Raw genomic sequence first — 26199 nt, forward strand, 5'->3', positions numbered from 1 at the left:
AAATAAATTTCAAAGAAACCTTAACTTGCCCCTTAACAGCCAAGCTGGAATACGGCACGTACATCGCAAAATTAGGGAGCTGATTTCGAACTCCAATTATAGACATGTTACTTGGGAAAGAACTCAGGAATTCGTTCCTTAATAAGAACAACCAAACCAGTATAAGCTTAAAGTTTTAGTCTTAGAACTCAACCTTGAAGCCCAGAGTAACAGTTAAGAATTGAATCCAATTATAAAACAAATAATTGATTATCTTAGAACAAAGAAATATGGATTTTATTTATTATTATTTTTTTTTAAAAAATCACAAAATTCTTCTAGCTAAAAAAGCTAAAGACATAGATTAACCCTCATTTGCGAAAATATTCAATAAAATGAAGACACAAATGAAATTATTAGCATGATAGTCCAGTTTAAAGGACCAGCCAATACAGTGGACTTGCATAATCAATAAATGCAAAACAACAAGACAAATGCAACAGCACCTAGTCTAGTAAAAGTTGTCCCTTTAACAAAAAATAAATCATAATCTGATACTTGATCTTAAAGTAAACAGAGAAAATGAAGCAATTGCAATATCCAAATAAATCACAGGACCAAGAAAAGTACCTGAAACTAAATAATTTTCCATAAATAAGATACAACTATCTAAAGGAAAATAAATACTATTTTGCTATAGAAACAATAGCATAATTAGTAGAATTAGAGATAGCCCCAATAAATTGGAGAACCCTCCAAATTGAGTTTAACTGCTGGCAAAGAATATAGTTTAAAACCTTTGAAGAAGGAATAAAAGAAAATTCTCAGCCTATTCCATTCCCTAGTATAGGGAATTGGAAAGAAAACCTCTGAAAACACAGAAGAAATAAATAGGCAGAAATAATGTCAGCTAGTCTTAAAGAACTAGTTACCTTAATATCCAAAATAATCAACACCTTTTCAACAAAGAACAAATGTACTTTAATAATAGAAAAATAATAAAAAAGTAGATTTGTTAGTGTCAATATCTGATGAAGAAAATTTCTGAAAGAGAAAAAAACATCATCAGAGAAGGATAAATCAGTATGTTGTTGGTCATTTGAAACTTCAATAATTAAAAAAAGTGAAAAAGACCTAAAAATTTTATTAGAAGGCACGAAGTCAGACAAAGCCTTTGACATAGAATCAGAAAAATATCTCTTATAAGTCTTCTAAATATTTCTTGTAAGAAAAGAAAATATATAAAGCATAAATACTAATGGATTCCGCATGTAAAAGTATAACAGAATAACTTATTACAAACCATAGCTAAAGATAAACATTTATAACATTTAAAATAAATGAACTTAGCTTTGGTAGAACTGAAACTCGGTTAAGCGTTTTTCCAGAAGTGGCTTCTGATTCAGAGTCCATCTGAGACATCTTGCAATATGTAATAGAAAAAACAACATATAAAGCAAAATTGATCAAATTCCTTAAATGACAGTTTCAGGAATGGGAAAAAAATGCCAATGAACAAGCTTCTAGCAACCAGAAGCAATAAATAATGAGACTTTAAATATTGTGGAGACAACAATGACGCTCAAATTTTTTAGCGCCAAAAAAACCGCCCACATTAATTGGCGCCTAAATGCTTTTGGCCACATCCGGTAACGCCAACATTTTTTGGCGCAAAAACGTCAAAAAAATGACGCAACTTCCGGCGACACGTATGACGTCGGAAATGACAAGAAAAATTTTGCGCCAAGAAAGTCCGCGCCAAGAATGACGCAATAAAATGAAGCATTTTTCAGCCCCCGCGAGCCTAACAGCCCACAGGAAAAAAAGTCAAATTTTAAGGTAAGAAAAAATTGATTTATTCATATGCATTATCCCAAATATGAAACTGACTGTCTAAAAATAAGGAACGTTGAACATCCTGAATCAAGGCAAATAAATGTTTAAACACATATATTTAGAACTTTATATAAAAGTGCCCAACCATAGCTTAGAGTGTCACAGAAAATAAGACTTACTTACCCCAGGACACTCATCTACATGTAGTAGAAAGCCAAACCAGTACTGAAACGAGAATCAGTAGAGGTAATGGTATATATAAGAGTATATCGTCGATCTGAAAAGGGAGGTAAGAGATGAATCTCTACGACCGATAACAGAGAACCTATGAAATAGACCCCGTAGAAGGAGATCATTGAATTCAAATAGGCAATACTCTCTTCACATCCCTCTGACATTCACTGCACGCTGAGAGGAAAACCGGGCTCCAACCTGCTGCGGAGCGCATATCAACGTAGAATCTAGCACAAACTTACTTCACCACCTCCACAGGAGGCAAAGTTTGTAAAACTGATTTGTGGGTGTGGTGAGGGGTGTATTTATAGGCATTTTGAGGTTTGGGAAACTTTGCCCCTCCTGGTAGGAATGTATATCCCATACGTCACTAGCTCATGGACTCTTGCTAATTACATGAAAGAAATACAAGATAACAGCATAGAATCATCAGGCTGTCAAGGTGCCTTGCTAAAGATAGTTATGACATACTGTTCAGTGTATTTTAACACAAAGACTAAAAGGGAGAGCATAATGCTATGTCACTTTATAACATAAAATGAGGAACAAGATCACATATCTGCTCAATCTGCATCTGTATATATAAAATGGTAATGTTTTTCTTTCCAATAGGCTTAATTAAAAATATATAATATATGTATACAATGTCATGTGAAGCAAAGGTACATGAAAAGATATTTAGATACATTTAGTTCACTGAGTCTTAATTATATATATGTCCCAATCTGTAAGACAGGTATGCAGACTCCAAAGCATATTAGCGCTTGAAAAGTGTACACTTTAAACAGCCGGGCTATAGGAAAAAGAAGAAAAGAAAAAGGACAATGGAAGTTAAGACTCAATTATAAGATTAAAAGGGCATATACATCTTGAGGGCTAAAACCATAACCATTGGAGAATATAAGAATATGCGATATCCTCTACACGATTTAAGACTTTAAATATAGAACACATAATATATCTATGAAAAATGTCAGCTTAAATGAACAAACTATCTAAATGGCGATATTAATTGAATCAAATTTATATACAAGTAGAGCAGCTTAACTATAAATGGACCAAATATTAAAGATTAAGAATTGTTTAACACTGTTTGAATGTAAAGAGAGATTCATATATAGCAGTTTAATCATTTTCAGAAAATAGAGATTGACATAAATATTATACAAAACATCAGAATTAGATTAATATTAATATAGTGATTCATGATGTCATAAGTAGAATTAAAACCTCTAGGATACCTAGTTCCCAGTTTAAAGATCCAGAAGGTCTCTACGAAATAATTCTTTAGTCCTATCACCCAGTCTTGTAGCATCGCTCCTGACATGGACTTGAGTGAAAAAACAAGTGGGCAGTGAAACTCGTCAACACTGATTGCTTCGGAGCTGTTAGCAGGCAGTCTGGATGGGTTCGCAGAAAGACTCTCCCTGCATCTCCAGACTCTAACTTTCATCAATGCTCTCACTGAGAGACTGACAAGACTACTTAAAACTCCAGTCCCATATCGAAGGGCAGATACCCTTCCTAAGAAACTACTTTGCAACCTTCTGACACTTCTCTGCTATCCTCCTGTGACGAAAGGCAAAGAATGACTGGGGGAAGTGGGAGAGGTATTTAAGCCTTTGGCTCGGGTGTCTTTGCCTCATCCTGGTGGCCAGGTTCAGTATTTCCCAACAGTAAGGGATGATGCCATGGACTCTCCTTATATTAAGGAGGAAACATATTTAAAACATTGCTATAAAGATTGCTGCAAGCATAGCTGCTAGATGGCTAAAGACGTGCATGCTCCTGAGCTTAACTAGTATTACCCTTTAACAAAGCAAACCAAAAGAACAAAGCAACATTGATAATATAAAATTGGAAAGGTGTTTAAAATTTCATGCTGTATCTAAATTGTAGGTAGGTGGCGACGATGTTAGGGAGGGCAGATTAGGGGTTAATAAAATTTATTATAGTGTTTGCGAGGCGGGAGTGCGGCGGTTTAGGGGTTAATACATTTATTATAGTGGCGACGAGGTCCGGTCGGCAGATTAGGGGTTAATAAGTGTAGGTAAGGTAGCGGCGATGTGGGGGGGCAGATTAGGGGGTAATAAATATAATATAGGTGTCGGCGATGTTAGGGGCAGCAGATTAGGGGTTCATAGGGATAATGTAGGTTGCAGCGGTGTTCGGAGCGGCAGATTAGGGGTTAATAATATAATGCATGTGTCAGCGATAGCGGGGGCGGCAGATTAGGGGTTAATAAGTATAAGGTTAGGGGTGTTTAGACTCTGGGTTCATGTTAGGGTGTTAGGTGCAGACTTAGAGTGTGTTTCCTCATAGGAAACAATGGGGCTGCGTTAGGAGCTGAACGCTGCTTTTTTGCAGGTGTTAGGTTTTTTTTTTTCAGCCAGCTCAGCCCCATTGTATCCTATGGGGATATCGTGCACGATCACGTTTTGCCAGCTTACCGCTAACGTAGGCAACGCTGGTATTGAAGTTGAAGGGAAGGTAAATTATGCTCAATGCTCCATTTTCTGAGCCTAACGCAGCCAACTCAGACAACTCTAAATACCAGAGTTGTCTTAAGGGTGCGCTGGAGAAAAAAGCAGCGTTAGCTACGCGGGTCTTTACCGACAAAACTCTAAATCTAGCCGTTAGTAACATCAATAAGATCAACTTTCATTCATGGGCTTAACCATTACCAGTCCCGGGCCTTGTCTGCAGGGGCCACAAGGGGATTTGGATTTCCAACCATCTCCATTACCACCTCTAATCTTGGCGATCACTAGAAACAAAACTTAAAAGGTCCAGCAACAGAAAACAGTATGTCCATCAAGTCGCTTCCTTTGAAGAAGAAGATTTCTCTGTTGACTTTCTGGACCTCCTGGTTTGAGATTTTTGCCAGTCAGATCTTTGAGGCAGAGGTGGAAGAATGTCCTGGATTCTTGAATCCTCCTGTTCTGGTTAAGCTTCTTCCATCACTGGTTCCTGGATGTGAAGTTTCATGCAGGTTTCCGAGATGTCTGCTGGTGACTTGCATATTATTCTCCTGCCCTTCCATGACATGAGAAGATGAAAGGGGAACCCCCATCTATATGGGATACTTTGACTTCTCAATAAAGCGGACTCAGCTCCTTTCTCTTTAGGAGAGTTCTAGCTGAGGGATCTGTGTGTATTTGCAAGTCCACATTTTCAAAGGTAATGGATCTCTTTTGCCTGGCTTTTTGCATTATGTCTTCTTTTTCTGCGTAGCTGATTATCTTGGCTATAACATCTCTAGGCGGTTGTGATTCTAGAGGTTTAGGGCGCAATGCCCTGTGTACTCTATCTGGATGGGTTCCATGTTGTCATCTCCTTTGAGATATTTAAATAAGCCTTGGAGATATTGATCCAAATCAGAAGGCTCAACTTGTTCAGGCACACCCCTGATCCTGATAGTGTCTCCTACTCTCCATGTCATCAAGTTTATTTTCCAGGCTTTGGATAGTTTCATCCTGTTTATGGATATGTGTGTATACTGCCGTCATTGCTGCGGAGTGCGCTTCTTGATCAGTTTCCACCTTCTCCACCCTAGTCCCCAAGTCTGTCAGGTTTTTTTTAATCTCTGAAATTTCTTCTCTTATACATTGTTTGACTTGTACAATCAAGGAGGAGAAGTCCTGTTTAGACGGCAGTGATTGGAATAGTGCTTTAGGTATGGTAATTATGTCCGCTACAGAGTCCTCTTCTGACTCCGAAGAGGGTGAGTGGTCTCTCGGTTTTGCAGTTACTTGTTTCTGATTCTTAGTGGTGTGTGAGTCCAGAGACTTAAAGTAGTTATTCACAAAGGGCATATTAGACGGGGTATTTTTTGCTTGGGCTTCCCTCTTCAATAGTCTTTTAGGAGACATTGCATATGAGTCAGTGGCGCAGATGGTGTGGGTCCTTTCTACCACAGGGTTTCAATACTGAGAAAAGTCAAGGAATAATTGTGGACAAACTTGTGATTTTGTAGAGAAGGGCTTTATGTGTAAGTAGTATCCCTTACTTTTAGCGATAAAAAAAATGCTGTACAGTTTTAATTATCGCTTCATAGTGTGTAAGGTGAATAAGGCCTAGCCCAGTTTGCTAGTTATGTCAGGACATCGAAGGAGAGCTCAGCTTAGGGAATGTCAATATTGCTTCATGAGGACCCACCAGAGCCCAATCGACATATGTTGCGAGTGCTTGAGTGAAGATTTCCCCTTTAAAGGAGTGCTCTAGGTTCCTCTGTCTGGAGGGATCAAGTGATAGTAAGAGTATTTTCTGGCCCCTTGTCCGGTGAGTGATAGTGCCTGAGATTACTATGACCAGCTGATTCCCCCCCCCCCCCCCCCCCCCCCGAGTAGGATCTCACAGTATGCGGTAAAGTTTTTTCTTTTAAACGACTCCTACCCTGCAGGCCAGTTGTGATGTGAGAGAAGTTATCATCTCTCCTAAGGGGAGGATTTAGCCCTTTATTTTAAAGTGGTCTGTGTGGTATAGGTAATCTGTGCCCTTGCGTGTGCCTTAATAGCTTGTTTTGAGGCTTACCCGAGTTTCAGGAGCTTTACATCACAGTCTGGGGATATGCTGTTGCGTGGCTAAAATGGCGCCTGCATCTGGATTACCAGATGTGGCTTTTAACATCTGAGTTTCTCTTATAATGCTGCTCTGCTACATCGCTCACCTTGCATTGTGGTTAGCCCCTGAGTGAGATCTGCTATTGATGTTTGTGTAGCGCTGTGTTCTTACAATCTCAGTTTCACTGAATGCAGGCGTGCGGTCAAGATGGCTCTTGCCATCTCTTAGCCGTTATCCTGATCTGCATGTTCGGCCTCTCCTGCTCCTGAAAGGCTGCATACTGCCGATTTCTGGGCGCCAGTATGATCAGGCTGAAATCCGCTGTTGATGTCTACTAGTACAATCTTGCAAAGTATAAGAATTAAAGCTTTTTCATGGCGTAGGAGCAGGAGCTCACTTACAGTGCAGCTGCTTCGAGCTCACTTACAGTGCAGCTGCTTCCATTGAGCGCTGGCTCCGCCCCCCCTTAATTTGGTTTTATATCTCTCGCAGGAAAATGGAAAAACTTTTCATCATCTGAGGAAGGTCTGAAGAGCAGATAGGTTTTGAGGCGTTACTTTTTTTTTTTTTAGAAATTGGGATTGCAAGATTGGGGTGTGGTTTTCATGCATGTAAGCTGCAAGCGTACATATTGGTTGTTGGCTGAACCTCCAGGGGATAAAGCAGTGAGATCTTCCATTTTCAATGCACTTTCTTGGCCTATTGTCATAAGAAATGGTGGATTCAACAAAGTTTTGAACTTCACTATTGGTGAGTGGTCTCTTGTTGAGACACAGTGAAGTAAGACACTTTAATTAATCTCTCTCTCTTTCTATATATATTCGTACCGCAGAGATTGTGGGCTCAGTCCCAGACCACTGCAATAAAAGTGAGTCACAGTAATCTTCTTTGTTTCACAGTGCATATAAAAGTTATATTTGCACTATACTGTAGTCTATCAAGTGTGCAATAGCGTTATGTCTAAAAGAAAAAATGCTAACCTTCATTTGCGCCTTCAGTGAGATAAAATCTTTTAGCTAGTGGTGTATGTATATGTTGCCATAAACCTTTAATTTGTAAAAAGAGCAATATCTGCGAAGCACAATAATACGAGGTGTGTTGAAAATGTAGCCACTACAGCAAATAATAATAATAAGATGGGAGCTGACAGGAAGGAGAAGGCAGTCAAAGCTGGCATGAGAAGAGGGAAAGAAGCAGTCATCCATTAAGTGGTTGTGCATTGGAACAGAGAGAAGGTTGAAAGCGCACCCACTATAGCAAGCAGTAGAAAGACAATAAGAGGAGGAATGGTTAGTGGAATTGCTGATAGCTGTGCACTGGTAACTGATGAGGAAAGCTGCGGAAAGGAAGAGATATGAGGGGAAGAGTGTGGAACTGGTGTAGCAAAAGAAACCTTAGAGCAAACAGAAAAATAGACAAAAGAGAGTGTGTGTAAATAAAATAGTTTAAAAACAAACAAAATATTTTATGGACATTCCTATTGTCTATTTTCCTCAGCAACAACATTAAGTGCCCTCAAATTGGCCACTTACTTTGTGCTCTTTTCTCTGTGTTTCACTGTTATTATTCTTTGACTTACATACTAATTTCAAAAGCTGCATATAGTAGTAAAAGCAAAATCTGAGTCTCTGTTCTGTAATAAAATTAGAGATTAAATTGTTTGATACAGTGGTTTTCTATGCTATATTATTTAGCATTTAATATTTAAGAAGTGGTTACATAACAGTTCTGCAGTTCCCTATAAAACAATCGGGCCAATCAAAACAGAAGCCAAGTCTCTATTATTAAAACTTACCTCATTTTCAGTATGAAGATCCACTTCACCGACACACTGCATGGAACTGAAGAAACTACTAAACTGTTCATTGATTTTTTCTACTAACTGCTTTAAAGGATTGAGCCATTTTTCTTTGACCTAAAAAAAAACAATTTACAGTTTTAAATTAGTAGCATATTGTTTAGCAAACAACAGTATATATCATGTGTACTAAGTATGATTAGCAGCCTGAATAGTAGGTGGAGTAGCAAATTTACTTGTATATTGTTGTATTCTTCTCTGTATATGGAAGAAATTAATTATGTAACAACATAAAATGAGTTCGGATATACACTACTGAAAGAAATTAAATAGAATAATAAATACAAACAAGCAAAAGGCAAGTGTTTCCAATAGTAACTTTGCAGTGGCAAAATGTGAATATCAGCTTCGACATTTAAGCTAAAAATGCAGTTCTCACATACTTTTAATATGTGCTTAACAGACAGACATGGTGACAGCACATCAGAATGATACAGAAGTCTGTCAGTAGAAGATGGACAGCTAGCTTATTTGCATCAGTAAATATGAGAGTGCAGCTAATAGTATGCAGATCTTATTATGTAGTAGTAGTTGGCAGTTTACATATATAAACCATATTTACTATAATAATGATAAAGATTAAAAATGAAAGGAAAACAAAATGTATATTTACCGATAGATTTCTTTCTTTCAGGATGATGAGTCTATAGGTGTCCATAACGTGGGATTTATTTCCTGTCACTAGGAGCAGGTCAAGAACCCTCACAAAAGCTTTAATCCCTCCCTCCCACCTCTTCTCCCCACTTAGTTTACCTATAGCCTACCAGAAAAGAGAGAGACAAAAAAGGTAGGAAAGACAGAAAGCAGGATTAAGAGGTGCAAATATTTGCCTGACACTGCGGTCTGAAGGACTTTCCTGCAAAGCAGCTTCAGAAGAAGTATAAATATCAAAATGGTAAAATAAAAAAAAAAAAAGAAAAAAAGAATTATAGAGAGAAGATGCTGCCTTGCAAATCTGTTCCAAGGAGGCTTCATTTTTGAAGGCTCAAGTAGTATATACGTAGAATGAGCAGTTACACTTCAGACATGATGCCAAGGCCACCATTGTAGCCTTTTGTCCCTTTCTGGGACACGAAAAGTGGACAAATAAGCTAGAAGTCTGTCTAAAATCTTTAACAGCCTGAAGATAAAATTTTAAGGCTTTGACTACATCCAAATTATGTAGTAGGCATTCCTTAGCGTTTGAAGGATTTAGGCACAGAAAAGGAAAAACAATCTCCAGATTAATATTTTCTAAAGACACTACCTTCAGGAGAAAATAATATTTAGTCCAGAGAACAGCTTTATCCTGATGAAAAATCAAAAAAACAATTTATGTAAGAACTTACCTGATAAATTAATTTCTTTTATATTGGCAAGAGTCCATGAGCTAGTGACATATGGGATATACAATCCTACCAGGAGGGGCAAAGTTTCCCAAACCTCAAAATGCCTATAAATACACCCCTCACCACACCCACAATTCAGTTTAACGAATAGCCAAGCAGTGGGGTGATAAAGAAAGGAGTAGAAAGCATCAACAAAGGAAATTTGGAAATAATTGTGCTTTATACAAAAAAATCATAACCACCATAAAAAGGGTGGGCCTCATGGACTCTTGCCAATATGAAAGAAATTAATTTATCAGGTAAGTTCTTAAATAAATTATGTTTTCTTTCATGTAATTGGCAAGAGTCCATGAGCTAGTGACATATGGGATATCAATACCCAAGATGTGGAGTCTTCCACTCAAGAGTCACTAGAGAGGGAGGGAATAAAAATAAAAACAGCCATATTCCGCTGAAAAAATTAATCCACAACCCAAAACAAAAATAAGTTTATTTCATCTTGAAAGAAAAAAACTTAAATCAAAAGCAGAAGAATCAAACTGAAACAGCTGCCTGAAGAACTTTTCTACCAAAAACTGCTTCCGAAGAAGCAAATACATCAAAACGGTAGAATTTAGTAAATGTATGCAAAGAGGACCAAGTCGCCGCTTTGCAAATCTGATCAACTGAAGCTTCATTCTTAAAAGCCCACGAAGTGGAAACTGATCTAGTAGAATGAGCTGTAATTCTCTGAGGCGGAGCCTGACCCGACTCCAAATAAACTTGATGAATCAAAAGTTTCAACCAAGAAGCCAAGGAACTAGCAGAAGCCTTCTGACCTTTCCTAGGACCAGAAAATAAAACAAATAGACTGGAAGTCTTCCTAAAATCTTTAGTAGCTTCCACATAATATTTCAAAGCTCTTACCACATCCAAAGAATGTAAGGATCTCTCCAAAGAATTCTTAGGATTAGGACATAAGGAAGGGACAACAATTTCTCTACTAATGTTGTTAGAATTCACAACCTTAGGTAAAAATTGAAAAGAAGTTTGCAAAACTGCCTTATCCTGATGAAAAAAAATCAGAAAAGGAGACTCACAAGAAAGAGCAGAAAGCTCAGAAACTCTTCTAGCAGAAGAGATAGCCAAAAGGAACAACACTTTCCAGGAAAGTAGTTTAATGTCCAAAGAATGCATAGGATCAAATGGAGGAGCCTGTAACGCCTTCAGAACCAAATTAAGACTCCAAGGAGGAGAAATGGATTTAATGACAAGCTTAATACGAACTAAAGCCTGTACAAAACAGTGAATATCAGGAAGTATAGCAATCTTTCTGTGAAATAAAGCAGAAAGAGCAGAGATTTGTCCTTTCAAGGAACTTGCAGACAAACCCTTATCCAAACCATCCTGAAGGAACTGTAAAATTCTAGGAATTCTAAAAGAATGCCAGGATAATTTATGAGAAGAACACCATGAAATGTAAGTCTTCCAAACTCTATAATAAATCTTTCTAGAGACAGATTTACGAGCTTGTAACATAGTATTAATCACTGAGTCAGAGAAACCTCTATGACTTAGAACTAAGCGTTCAATTTCCACACCTTCAAATTTAATGATTTGAGATCCTGATGGAAAAACGGACCTTGAGATAGTAGGTCCGGCCGTAACGGAAGTGGCCAAGGCGGGCAACTGGACATCCGCACCAGATCCGCATACCAAAACCTGTGTGGCCATGCTGGAGCCACCAGCAACACAAAAGACTTGGAGATCACTCTTGGAAGGAGAACTAGAGGCGGGAAGATGTAAGCAGGATGATAACACCAAGGAAGTGTCAGTGCATCCACTGCTTCCGCCTGAACATCCCTGGACCTGGACAGGTATCTGGGAAGTTTCTTATTTAGATGAGAGGCCATGAGATCTCTCAGGAAGACCCCACATCTGAACAATCTGAGAAAACACATCTGGATGGAGAGACCACTCCCCTGGATGTAAAGTCTGGCGGCTGAGATAATCCGCCTCCCAATTGTCTACACCTGGGATATGCACCACAGAGATTAGACAGAAGCAGGATTCCACCCAAACAAGTATCTGAGATACTTCTTTCATAGCTTGGGGACTGTGAGTCCCACCCTGATGATTGACATAAGCCACAGTTGTGATATTGTCTGTCTGAAAACAAATGAATGGTTCTCTCTTTAGCAGAGGCCAAAACTGAAGAGCCCTGAGAATTGCACGGAGTTCTAAAATATTTATTGGTAATCTCGCCTCTTGAGATTTCCAAACCCCTTGTGCTGTCAGAGATCCCCAAACAGCTCCCCAACCTGAAAGACTCGCATCTGTTGAGATCACAGTCCAGGTTGGCCGAACAAAAGAGGCCCCTTGAACCAAACGATGGTGATCTATCCACCATGTCAGAGAGTGTCGTACATTGGGATTCAAGGATATTAATTGTGATATCTTTGTATAATCCCGACACCATTGATTCAGCATGCAAAGCTGTAGAGGTCTCATGTGAAAACGAGCAAAGGGGATCGCGTCCGATGATGCAGTCATGAGACCTAAAACTTCCATGCACATAGCCACTGAAGGGAATGACTGAGACTGAAGGTGCCGGCATGCTGCGACCAATTTCAAACGTCTCTTGTCTGTTAGAGACAGAGTCATGGACACTGAATCTATCTGGAAACCTAAAAAACATAATTTATGCTTACCTGATAAATTTATTTCTCTTGTAGTGTAGTCAGTCCACGGGTCATCCATTACTTATGGAATATATCTCTTCCTAACAGGAAGCTGCAAGAGGATCACCCAAGCAGAGCTGCTATATAGCTCCTCCCCTCACATGTCATATTCAGTCATTCGACCAAAACCAGACGAGAAAGGAGAAACCATAGGGTGCAGTGGTGACTGGAGTTTAATTAAAATTTAGATCTGCCTTAAAGACAGGGCGGGCCGTGGACTGACTACACTACAAGAGAAATAAATTTATCAGGTAAGCATAAATTATGTTTTCTCTTGTTAAGTGTAGTCAGTCCACGGGTCATCCATTACTTATGGAATACCAATACCAAAGCTAAAGTACACGGATGAAGGGAGGGACAAGGCAGGAACATTAAACAGAAGGAACCACTGCCTGAAGTACCTTTCTCCCAAAAATAGCCTCCGAAGAAGCAAAAGTGTCAAATTTGTAAAATTTTGAAAAAGTGTGAAGTGAAGACCAAGTTGCAGCCTTGCAAATCTGTTCAACAGAGGCCTCATTTTTAAAGGCCCAGGTGGAAGCCACAGCTCTAGTAGAATGAGCTGTAATCCTTTCAGGAGGCTGCTGTCCAGCAGTCTCATAGGCTAAACGTATTATGCTACGAAGCCAAAAAGAGAGAGAGATAGCCGAAGCCTTTTGACCTCTCCTCTGTCCAGAGTAAACGACAAACAGGGAAGAAGTTTGTCGAAAATCTTTAGTTGCCTGCAAATAGAACTTCAGGGCACGGACTACGTCCAGATTATGCAAAAGACGTTCCTTCTTTGAAGAAGGGTTAGGACACAGTGATGGAACAACAATCTCTTGATTGATATTCCTGTTAGTAACTACCTTAGGTAAGAACCCAGGTTTAGTACGCAGAACTACCTTGTCTGAATGAAAAATCAGATAAGGAGAATCACAATGTAAGGCAGATAACTCAGACTCTTCGAGCCGAGGAAATAGCCATCAAAAACAGAACCTTCCAGGATAACAGCTTGATATCAATGGAATGAAGGGGTTCAAATAGAACGCCTTGAAGAACGTTAAGAACTAAGTTTAAGCTCCACGGCGGAGCAACAGTCTTAAACACAGGCTTAATCCTAGCTAAAGCCTGAAAAAAAGCCTGAACGTCTGGAACTTCAGCCAGACGTTTGTGTAGAAGAATAGACAGAGCAGAAATCTGTCCCTTTAACGAACTAGCAGATAAGCCCTTTTCTAAACCCTCTTGTAGAAAGGACAATATCCTAGGAATCCTAACCTTACTCCATGAGTAACACTTGGATTCGCACCAATATAAATATTTACGCCATATCTTGTGGTAAATTTTTCTGGTAACAGGCTTCCTAGCCTGTATTAAGGTATCAATAACCGACTCCGAGAAGCCACGCTTTGATAGAATCAAGCGTTCAATCTCCATGCAGTCAGCCTCAGAGAAATTAGATTTGGATGGTTGAAAGGACCCTGAATTAGAAGGTCCTGTCTCAGAGGCAGAGACCATGGTGGACAGGACGACATGTCCACTAGGTCTGCATACCAGGTCCTGCGTGGCCACGCAGGCGCTATCAGAATCACCGAAGCTCTCTCCTGTTTGATCTTGGCAATCAAACGAGGAAGCATCGGAAATGGTGGAAACACATAAGCCATGTTGAAGACCCAAGGGGCTGTCAGAGCATCTATCAGCACCGCTCCCGGGTCCCTGGACCTGGATCCGTAAAAAGGAAACTTGGCGTTCTGGCGAGACGCCATGAGATCCAGATCTGGTTTGCCCCAACGAAGAATCAGTTGAGCAAAGACCTCCGGATGAAGTTCCCACTCCCCCGGATGAAAAGTCTGGCGACTTAGAAAATCCGCCTCCCAGTTCTCCACGCCTGGGATGTAAATCGCTGACAGGTGGCAAGAGTGAGACTCTGCCCAGCAAATTATCTTTGAGACTTCCAACATCGCTAGGGAACTTCTGGTTCCCCCTTGATGGTTGATGTAAGCCACAGTCGTGATGTTGTCCGACTGAAATCTGATGAACCTCAGAGTTGCTAACTGAGGCCAAGCTAGGAGAGCATTGAATATTGCTCTTAATTCCAGAATATTTATTGGGAGGAGTTTCTCCTCCTGAGTCCATAATCCCTGAGCCTTCAGGGAGTTCCAGACTGCGCCCCAGCCTAGAAGGCTGGCGTCTGTTGTTACAATCGTCCAATCTGGCCTGCGAAAGGTCATCCCCTTGGACAGATGTGGCCGAGAAAGCCACCATAGAAGAGAATCTCTGGTCTCTTGATCCAGATTTAGTAGGGGGGACAAATCTGAGAAATCCCTGTTCCACTGACTTAGCATGCACAATTGCAGCGGTCTGAGATGCAGGCGCGCAAATGGTACTATGTCCATTGCCGCTACCATTAAGCCGATTACTTCCATGCACTGAGCTACTGACGGGTGTGGAATGGAATGAAGGACACGGCAAGCATTTAGAAGTTTTGATAACCTGGCCTCCGTCAGGTAAATTTTCATCTCTACAGAATCTATAAGAGTCCCTAGAAAGGGAACCCTTGTAAGTGGTAATAGAGAACTCTTTTCCACGTTCACCTTCCACCCATGCGACCTCAGAAATGCCAGAACTATCTCTGTATGAGACTTGGCAGTTTGAAAACTTGACGCTTGTATCAGAATGTCGTCTAGGTACGGAGTCACCGCTATGCCTCGCGGTCTTAGTACCGCCAGAAGTGAGCCCAGAACCTTTGTAAAGATTCTTGGAGCCGTAGCTAATCCGAAGGGAAGAGCTACAAACTGGTAATGCCTGTCTAGGAAAGCAAATCTTAGGTACCGATAATGATCCTTGTGAATCGGTATGTGAAGGTAGGCATCCTTTAAGTCCACTGTGGTCATGTACTGACCCTCTTGGATCATGGGAAGGATGGTTCGAATAGTTTCCATTTTGAATGATGGAACTCTTAGGAATTTGTTTAGGATTTTTAAGTCCAAGATTGGTCTGAAGGTTCCCTCTTTCTTGGGAACCACAAATAGATTTGAATAGAATCCTTGCCCGTGTTCCGTCCGTGGAACTGGGTGGATCACCCCCATTAGTAAGAGGTCTTGTACACAGCGTAGAAACGCCTCTTTCTTTATTTGGTTCGCTGATAACCTTGAAAGATGAAATCTCCCTCGTGGAGGAGAAGTTTTGAAGTCCAGGAGATATCCCTGAGATATGATCTCCAACGCCCAGGGATCCTGGACATCTCTTGCCCAAGCCTGGGCGAAGAGAGAAAGTCTGCCCCCCACTAGATCCGTTTCCGGATAGGGGGCCCTCTCTTCATGCTGTCTTAGGGGCAGCAGCAGGTTTCTTGGCCTGCTTGCCCTTGTTCCAGGACTGGTTAACTTTCCAGCCCTGCCTGTAACGAGCAACAGCTCCTTCCTGTTTTAGAGCGGAGGAAGTTGATGCTGCTCCTGCCTTGAAGTTACGAAAGGCACGAAAATTAGACTGTTTGGCCTTTGATTTGGCCCTGTCCTGAGGTAGAGCATGGCCCTTACCTCCCGTAATGTCAGCTATAATTTCTTTCAAGCCGGGCCCGAATAAGGTCTGCCCTTTGAAAGGAATATTAAGCAATTTAGATTTAGAAGTCACGTCAGCTGACCAGGATTTAAGCCATAGCGCTCTGCGAGCTTGGATGGCGAATCCGGAGTTCTTAGCCGTAAGTTTGGTTAAATGTACGACGGCATCAGAAACAAATGCGTTAGCTAGCTTAAGTGCTTTAAGCTTGTTCATAATTTCATCCAATGGAGCTGTGCGAATGGCCTCTTCCAGAGACTCAAACCAGAATGCCGCCGCAGCAGTGACAGGCGCAATGCATGCAAGGGGCTGTAAAATAAAACCTTGTTGAACAAACATTTTCTTAAGGTAACCCTCTAATTTCTTATCCATTGGATCTGAAAAGGCACAACTATCCTCCACCGGGATAGTGGTACGCTTAGCTAAAGTAGAAACTGCTCCCTCCACCTTAGGGACCGTCTGCCATAAGTCTCGTGTGGTGGCGTCTATAGGAAACATTTTCCTAAATATGGGAGGAGGGGAAAAAGGCACACCAGGTCTATCCCACTCCTTGCTAATAATCTCTGTAAGCCTTTTAGGTATAGGAAACACGTCAGTACACACCGGTACCGCATAGTATCTATCCAACCTACATAATTTTTCTGGAAATGCAACCGTGTTACAATCATTCAGAGCCGCTAATACCTCCCCTAGCAATATGCGGAGGTTCTCAAGCTAAAATTTAAAATTAGAAATCTCTGAATCCAGTCTCCCTGGATCAGATCCGTCACCCACAGAATGAAGCTCTCCGTCTTCATGCTCTGCAAACTGTGACGCAGTATCTGACATGGCTCTCACCTCATCCGCGCGCTCTGTCCTTAACCCAGAGCTATCGCGCTTGCCTCTTAATTCTGGCAATTTAGATAATACTTCTGTCATAACAGTAGCCATGTCTTGCAAAGTGATTTGTAAGGGCCTCCCTGATGTACATGGCGCCACAAAATCACGCACCTCCTGAGCGGGAGTCGAAGGTACTGACACGTGAGGAGAGTTAGTCGGCATAACTTCCCCCTCGTTGTCTGGTGATAATTTCTTTACATGTAAAGATTGACTTTTATTTAAAGTAGCATCAATGCAATTAGTACACAAATTTCTATTGGGCTCCACATTGGCCTTTAAACATAGTGAACAAAGAGATTCATCTGTGTCAGACATGTTTAAACAGACTAGCAATGAGACTAGCAAGCTTGGAAATACTTTTACTAAATAAATTTACAAGCAATATAAAAAACGCTAGTGTGCCTTTAAGAAGCACAAAAAGCTGTCACAGTTGAAATAACAATGAACCAAAATAGTTATAGCAACCAATTTTTCACAGTAAATGTATTAAGTTAGCAAAGGATTGCACCCACCAGCAAATGGATGATTAACCCCTTAATACCCAAAAACAGATAACAATTTAATAATTAACGTTTTTATCACAGTCAAAACACACTGTCACAGGTCTGCTGTGACTGATTACCTCCCTCAAAATGAATTTTGAAGACCCCTGAGCTCTCTAGAGACGATCTGGATCATAGAGGATGAAGTAGACAGATTGTGACTGAATTTTTACTGCGCAAAAAAGCGCTAAAATGGGCCCCTCCCACTCATATTACAACAGTGGGGAAGCTCAGATAACTGTTTCTATGCAGAAAACAAAGATGGCCATGTGGTAAAAATCATGCCCCAATAAGTTATCACCAAGTACCTCACAAAAAACGATTAACATGCCAGTAAACGTTTTAAACATACATTTGAAAAGTTATGAAGTGTTATTAATAAGCCTGCTACCAGTCGCTTTTACTGCAGTTAAGGCTCATACATTATTTCAGTATTAACAGTATTTTCAGAGTCAATTCCATTCCTTAGAAAAATACATTCAGTGTACACACACTCATCAGCCTAATACCAGTCGCTATCACTGCATTTAAGGCTGAACTTACGTTACATTGGTATCAGCAGTATTTTCTCAGTCAATTCCATTCCTCAGAAAAATAATTTACTGCACATACCTTGTTTGCAGGGGGGCTCTGCATGCTATTCCCCTTTTCTGAAGTTACCTCACTCCTCAGATGAGAACAGCCAGTGGATCTTAGTTACGTCTGCTAAGATCATAGAAAACGCAGGCAGATTATTCTTCTAATGCTGCCTGAGAACAAACAGCAAATAAACTTTTGATTGAAGAAATAAACTAAGTTAAAAAACACCACAGACCTCTCACAGCGACCTATCTTTAGTTAGGCTGCAAGAGAATGACTGAATATGACATGTGAGGGGAGGAGCTATATAGCAGCTCTGCTTGGGTGATCCTCTTGCAGCTTCCTGTTAGGAAGAGATATATTCCATAAGTAATGGATGACCCGTGGACTGACTACACTTAACAAGAGAAAGGTGACCCTTGTCTGAGGAATCAAGAAAATTTTTGGTAAATTGATCCACCAACCATGTTTCCGAAGAAACAACACTAGTTGATTCGTGTGAGATTCTGCAGTATGTAAAGACTGAGCTAGTACCAAGATATTGTCCAAATAAGGAAATACCGCAATACCCTGTTCTCTGATTACAGATAGTAGGGTACCCAGAACAAGATTCTTGGAGCTGTTGCAAGGCCAAATGAAAGAGTGACAAATTGGTAATGCTTGTGTAGAAAAGAGAATCTCAGAAACTGATAGTGTTCTGGATGAATCAGAATATTAAGGTATGCATCCTGTAAGTCTATTGTGGACATATAATGTCCTTGCTGAACAAAAGGCAGAATAGTCCTTATAGTCACCATCTTGAAAGTTGGTACTCTTACATAACGATTCAAAATTTTCAGATCCAGAACTGGTCTGAACAAATTTTCTTTCTTTGGTACAATGAATAGGTTTGAATAAAACCCCAAACCTTGTTCCTTAAGAGAGGAACTGGCATGATTACCCCTGAAGACTCCAGGTCTGAAACACACTTCAGAAAAGCCTGAGCTTTTACTGGATTTACAGGGATGTGTGAGAGAAAAAAATCTTCTCACAGGAAGTCTTACTTTGAATCCTATTCGATACCCTTGAGAGATAATGCTCTGAATCCAATGATTTTGGACAGATTTTATCCAAAAAACCTTGAAAAACCTTAATCTGCCCCCTACCAGCTGAGCTGGAATGAGGGCCGCACCTTCATGCGGACTTAGGGGCAGACTTTTGTTTCCTAAATGGCTTGGATTTATTCCAATTTGAGGAAGGCTTCCAACTGGAAGCAGATTCCTTGGGAGGAGGATTGAGTTTTTGTTCATTATTCTGACGAAAGGAACGAAAACGGTTAGAAGCCTTAGATTTACCCTTAGGTTTTTTATCCTGAGGCATAGCAGGTCTGAGAAGATGACCTGAATATAAATAGGCCTTCCTTAGATAGGATTCAAGCTTCCTATCTAAAGTACTATCTTCCATAGGAATAGTGGTACGTTTAGCAAGAGTAGAAATAGCCCCATCAACTTTGGGGATTTTTTCCCAAAACTCTATAGATTTTGCTGGTAAAGGATACAATTTTTTAAACCTTGAAGAAGGAATAAAAGAAGTACCTGGCTTATTCCATTCCCTAGAAATCATATCAGAAACAGCCTCAGGAATAGGAAAAACCCCTGGGGAAACCACAGGAGGTTTAAAAACAGCATTTAAACGTTTATTAGACTGAACGTCAATAGGACTGGTTACCTCAATATCCAAAGTAATTAACACTTCTTTTAATAAAGAACGCATATACTCTATTTTAAATAAATAAGTAGATTTGTCAGTGTCAATGTCTGAGGAAGGATCTTCTGAATCAGATAGATCCTCATCAGAAGAGGATAAATTATTATGTTGCTGGTCATTTGAAATTTCATCAGCTAAATGAGAAGTTTTAAAAGACCTTTTACGTTTATTAGAAGGCAGAAATGCAGACAAAGCCTTCAGAATAGCATCAGAAACAAATTCTTTAAAATTTACAGGTATATCATGTACATTAGAAGTTGAAGGAACTGCAACTGGCAATGTACTATTACTGATGGAAACACTATCTGCATGTAAAAGTTTATCATGACAAATATTACAAATGACATTTGGTGGAATAATTTCTACACTTTTACAACAAATGCACTTAGCTTTGGTAGAATCGATGTCAGGCAGCAATGTTCCAGCAGAAACTTCTGAGGCAGGATCAGATTGGGACATCTTGCTCAATTTAAGAGAAAAAACAACATATAAAGCAAAATTATCTATTTCCTTATAGGACAGTTTCAGGAATGGGAAAAAAATGCAAAAGCATAGGCCTCTGATAGAAAAAAAAAGCAAGAGGCAAACATCAATGGGGTATTGAAATAATGAAAAAAATTTGGCGCCAAGTATGACGCACAACGTAACGTAAACTTTTTTTGGCTCCAAAAATAACCGGAAATGACACACTCGCGTCACTTATGACGCCGCCGTGTGAAAGGTCTCGGCGTCGCGTATGACGCCGGAAATGACGAAGTTGCGTCATAAACGTCTTTTTCCACGCCAAGAATGACGCAATAAAGTTTAGCATTTGACGCACCCGCGGGCCTAATATCCGCAATAGCAAGAAGTAGTCAATTGAAAAAAAGACTAAAACCCCAGGTAAGAAATACATTTCTTAAAATGTTTAAATTCCCCAAATATGAAACTGACAGTCTGCTGAAGGAAATACATGAACCTGACTCATGGCAAATATAAGTACAATACATATATTTAGAACTTTATATAAATGCATAAAGTGCCAAACCATAGCTGAGGTGTCTTAAGTAATAAAAAACATACTTACCAAAAGACACCCATCCACATATAGCAGATAGCCAAACCAGTACTAAAACAGTTATTAGAAGAGGTAACGGTAAATTGAGAGTATATCGTCGATCTGAAAAGGGAGGTAGGAGATGAATCTCTACGACCGATAACAGAGAACCTATGAAATAGACCCCCATTAGGGAAATCATCGTATTCAAATAAGTGATACTCCCTTCATGTCCCTCTGACATTCGCTGTACTCTGAGAGGAATCGGGCTTCAACAATGCTGAGAAGCACATATCAACGTAGAAATCTTAGCACAAACTTACTTCACCACCTCCATAGGAGGCAAAGTTTGTAAAACTGAATTGTGGGTGTGGTGAGGGGTGTATTTATAGGCATTTTGAGGTTTGGGAAACTTTGCCCCTCCTGGTAGGATTGTATATCCCATATGTCACTAGCTCATGGACTCTTGCCAATTACATGAAAGAAAGGGATGATTGGAAGGCAGAGATGATAAATATTAGCAGAAGAAATGGCTATAAGAAAGAGAACCTTTCACGATAATCACTTTAGCTCCAGAGAATGCATAGGTTCCAAGGGGGGGGGGGGGGGCTTGCAAAACAGAAAGAACCAGATTCGAATTCCAAGGGGGAGATATAAACCTAATAACAGGGTGAATTCTCACCAAGGTTTGAAGAAAAAAGAATTTGATCTTCAGGTAATTTAGCTAGCTTTTTAAAAAACAAAATGGATAATAGCGAAATCTGACCCTTCAAAGAACTGGCCAATAAACCGTTATCCAGTTCAACCTGAAGGAAATTAAGAATTCTGGGGATTCTAAAAGATTTAAAAAAGAAACCTCTAGAAGAACAACAAAGAAAGTAAGCTTTCCAAATCTTATAAATTCTCTGTGTGACAGGCTTTCTGGCTTGCAGTAGAGACAACAGAATCTGAGAAATCCCTTTTTGAGAACTATGCATTCAACCTCCATGCCATCAAATTCAGAGACATCTGAATTAGGCCTGCATACCAAGTTCTTAGAGGCCACACCGGAGCTATGAGAATAACAGAAGCCAATTCCTGTTTGATTCTGGCAATCACTCATGGAAAAAGAACAAACGGAGGAAATAGGTCAGATGAAAGTTCCAAGGAGAGATTAGAGCATCTATCATGTGAGCTCTTGGATTTCTTGACCTGATGCAATAAACCAGAAGTTTGCGGTTCAATATGGATGCCATGAGATCTATTTCTAGAAGACCCCACCTCAAGACTATTTGATTGAACAAGTCCTGATAAAGAAAACGTTCTCTTGGATGGACGAACTGACGACTTAGGTAATCTCCTTCCCAATTGTTCACACCTGGAATGTGAATGGCCGATAGGGTGCAGTGGATTTCCACTGCCCAAGACGGAATGTGAGATACCTCTTGCATAGCTAAGGGACTTCGAGTCCCTCGCTGATGAGTGATGTACACCACAACAGTGATGTTGCCTGACTGGAATATAATTAATTTTTCCTGTTTGACAAGGGGCAAAGATTGAAGGACCAGAAGAATCACACAAGAGGGCACCATACTCCCTGCACCCTCTGGGACTCCCAAACAGCGCCCCAACCCATCAGACTTGCGTCCGGAGTGACTATGGTACAGATAGGCCGAAGAAAAGAAGCTCCAAGGGTCAAGAAGGGAATTCCCTCCACCATGAAAGATATTGTTTGACTGAAGAACTGATATCTTTCTGCTGTTCAATATAAAAGCAATCCTTTGACCACTGTTGAAGCATGGGCAATTGGAAAGGACGAAGCTGAAATTGAGCAAAAAGGTACTGTGTCTGATGCTGCTACCCTAAAACCCATTACTTCCATACATTGAGCTACAGCTGGAGAATGAGCCATCTGTAAGGAACAACAGGCAATCTGAAGTTTGGTTCTGCAAGAATCTGTGAGAAATAAGGTATTTGAACAGAGTCAATTATCACTCCCAGAAAAAACACCAGTGTGGTTGGTGATAAAGTACTTTTGAGGATACCGATTTCCCATGTTCCTGAAGGAAAGATACCATTCTGTGGGTATGATCAGTAGCCAGAGAAAGAGATGGAGCTTGGATTAACATATCCTCCAAATAAGGGGCAATGGAGATTCCCTAAACTCTGATAACTACTAAGAGAGCCCCTAATACTTTTGTGAAGATGCGAGTGGCTGGGAGAGGAGGGCCACAAATTGGTAATGATTGTTGAAAAAACAAAAACAAATCTTAGAAAATAGAAAAGATCCTTGTGAATTGGGATGTGCAGATATGCATCCTTTAAGTCTAGTTGTCATAAACTGAACTTCCTGAACTAGAGGCCAAATGGTATGGATTGTTTCCATTTTGAAAGAAGGTAATGAACTATTTTTTTCTTTAGGTCCAGGATAGGACGGTAGGTGCCTTCCTTCCTTGGGACAATGAAGAGGTTGGAATAGAAACCCTGTCCCTGTTGAGAGATTGGAACAGGTTGGATCACTCCCATGTCCTTTAAATCTTAAACACATTGAACAAAGGCAGCCGCATTTACAGGATCCTTTGGAATGCAGGACAGATAAAACTGTTCCCAGAGATTTCTGGTGTGAAAGCCTATGTGATAGCCCTGTAATATAATATTGAGAACCCAGGGATCCTGAACTGATCGAGAACAGGCCTTTTGATCAATCTGCCCCCCACCAGATCTTCTGGACAGGGGGCGGTCCCTTCATGCAGATTTCTGATTTGAATTTGTCTTTTTGTTCTTAGACTAAGAAGATCCTGGCTTCCAGGAGGATTAAGACTTCTGGGTGGATGGGAACTTTTGATCTCTAGGGGAGCAAAAGAAACTAAAACGGTTTGTTTGCACTTACCCTTAGACTTTTTATCCTGAGGTAGAAAAGCCCATTTTCCACCCAATGACAGTTTTGATAATAGAATCCAAAGCATTTTCCCTTCAAAAGGGACTGATAATAGCCTATTCTTAAATACCATATCAGTTGACCAAGATTCAAGCCATAAAACAGCAATGAACATATTCTTGACATCTATTTTGATGTCACAAGACTGCATCACAAATGAAATCATTAGCCATCTTAAGGACTTTAATGCAGTTGTAAATATCCTCAGAAGATTGATCAAAAACCATCTAAGAAAGAGAATCACACCAGAAGGATGCCGCAGCAGCCACAGAGGTAATTGTTACTGCAGGTAAGCTGAAGATCTGATTGGGAGAATCATTTCGTAAGCAAGGACTTAGATTTGCAGGCTACGGGATCCCTAAATGAAGAACTATCCTCCATATGAATAGTGCATCTAGCTAAGGTGCAAATAGCTCCAAACCTTAGGGACTATTTCCCAGGCTGTTACATTATTCTCTGAAAGTGGATAAATTATTTTTAACCTGTTAGAAGGTGCAAAATGAATGCCTGGTTTCTTCCATTCTTTGGTTATATATATTCTGTAACCATGCCTGTTGCTTCAAAAGCCTTAAGCACTTTGTGAGGAGCATTAAAAACAATTCAGTTTATTTACAGGTTTGGAATCCTCTGGATTTGGTTCTGATAGTTCTAAGGTATTCAAAACCTAGCAGAAAGTGAATATGGTACACTTCAAATCTAAACGTGGAAACAGTCTCTGGCTCATTTATTCGATCAGGGTCCTCAGTGGACCCCAGTGCCTCTTACCAACAAAACACTAACATCACTAACACGTAAGCAAACAGACTTTTAAAAAAGAAAACTGTGGCATGCATTAACAATTTAGCATGTTTTTTAATCATGCACTAATCGATGCATGTTTTATGTGGATGCATATTTTTAATGTTACTTTGATATATTGTGAGTAAATTCTTATAAGATACTATACTGAGTATTAGGCCATTAGTTATATATTTAGTGGTCTGACTGAGAGCGCAACAGTTTATTCCTTATTTTGATTAAGGAATGTATGTTGTTTATTATTTGTATTATAAAAGGGAAATAGGGAATCCCTTTATCAAACTATTACTTTACAAAGGAAAAGCACTAATGCACTACTAATGGTGTAGTCAGGAATTCCCCAGTAACCTAAATTTCTTATTGTAAGAGTTATACATTTTGGGGTGGCGGTGCTGTGTACTGGGTAGAGAAAACTTTATTTAATCAGTCCTAGACTGATGGTATGAACACTTAGGGAGCACTCACATTCCTCATAGGCTATATTAAGTATAGACAGAGATACGCTGTTTAAAATAACATAATTTATGTAAGAACTTACCTGATAAATTCATTTCTTTCATATTAGCAAGAGTCCATGAGCTAGTGACGTATGGGATATACATTCCTACCAGGAGGGGCAAAGTTTCCCAAACCTTAAAATGCCTATAAATACACCCCTCACCACACCCACAATTCAGTTTAACGAATAGCCAAGAAGTGGGGTGATAAAGGAGCGAAAGCATCAAAAAAATAAGGAATTGGAATAATTGTGCTTTATACAAAAAAATCATAACCACCACAAAAAAGGATGGGCCTCGTGGACTCTTGCTAATATGAAAGAAATGAATTTATCAGGTAAGTTCTTGCATAAATTATGTTTTCTTTCATGTAATTAGCAAGAGTCCATGAGCTAGTGACGTATGGGATAGCAGATATCCAAAATGTGGAACTTCCACGCAAGAGTCACTAGAGAGGGAGGGATAAAATAAAGACAGCCAATTCCGCTGAAAAAAAATAATCCACAACCCAAAACAAAAGTTTTAATCTTTATAATGAAAAAAACTGAAATTATAAGCAGACGAATCAAACAGAAACAGCTGCCTGAAGTACTTTTCTACCAAAAACTGCTTCAGAAGAAGAAAACACATAAAAATGGTAGAATTTAGTAAAAGTATGCAAAGAAGACCAAGTTGCTGCTTTGCAAATCTGATCAACAGAAGCTTCATTCCTAAAAGCCCAGGAAGTAGAAACTGACCTAGTAGAATGAGCCATAATTCTTTGAGGCAGGGACTTACCCGACTCTACATAAGCATGATGAATCAAAGACTTTAACCAAGACGCCAAAGAAATGGTAGAAGCCTTTTGACCTTTCCTGGAACCAGAAAAGATAACAAATAGACTAGAAGTCTTTCTAAAATCTTTAGTAGCTTCAACATAATATTTCAAAGCTCTAACTACATCCAAAGAATGTAACGATCTCTCCTTAGAATTCTTAGGATTAGGACATAATGAAGGGACAACAATTTCTCTACTAATGTTGTTAGAATTCACAACCTTAGGTAAAAATTGAAATGAAGTCTGCAACACCGCCTTATCCTGATGAAAAATCAGAAAAGGAGATTCACAAGAAAGAGCAGATAACTCAGAAACTCTTCTAGCAGAAGAGATAGCCAA

At 39.8% G+C, this 26199-nt stretch overlaps 1 protein-coding gene across 1 annotated transcript in view; it reads right to left on the minus strand.

Moving 5' to 3' along the window:
• The window catches only part of SMC5 (structural maintenance of chromosomes 5), a 515710-nt gene that overhangs the window by 141766 nt on the left and 347745 nt on the right, over positions 1-26199 (minus strand). Inside the window, exon 21 of the mRNA XM_053702514.1 lies at positions 8408-8527. Within this exon, the coding sequence (XP_053558489.1) occupies positions 8408-8527 (120 nt within the window). The remainder of the gene's footprint in view (positions 1-8407; positions 8528-26199) is intronic.

The sequence above is a fragment of the Bombina bombina genome, chromosome 2 (genome assembly GCF_027579735.1).
Source record: "Bombina bombina isolate aBomBom1 chromosome 2, aBomBom1.pri, whole genome shotgun sequence".
Classification (NCBI taxonomy): domain Eukaryota; kingdom Metazoa; phylum Chordata; class Amphibia; order Anura; family Bombinatoridae; genus Bombina; species Bombina bombina.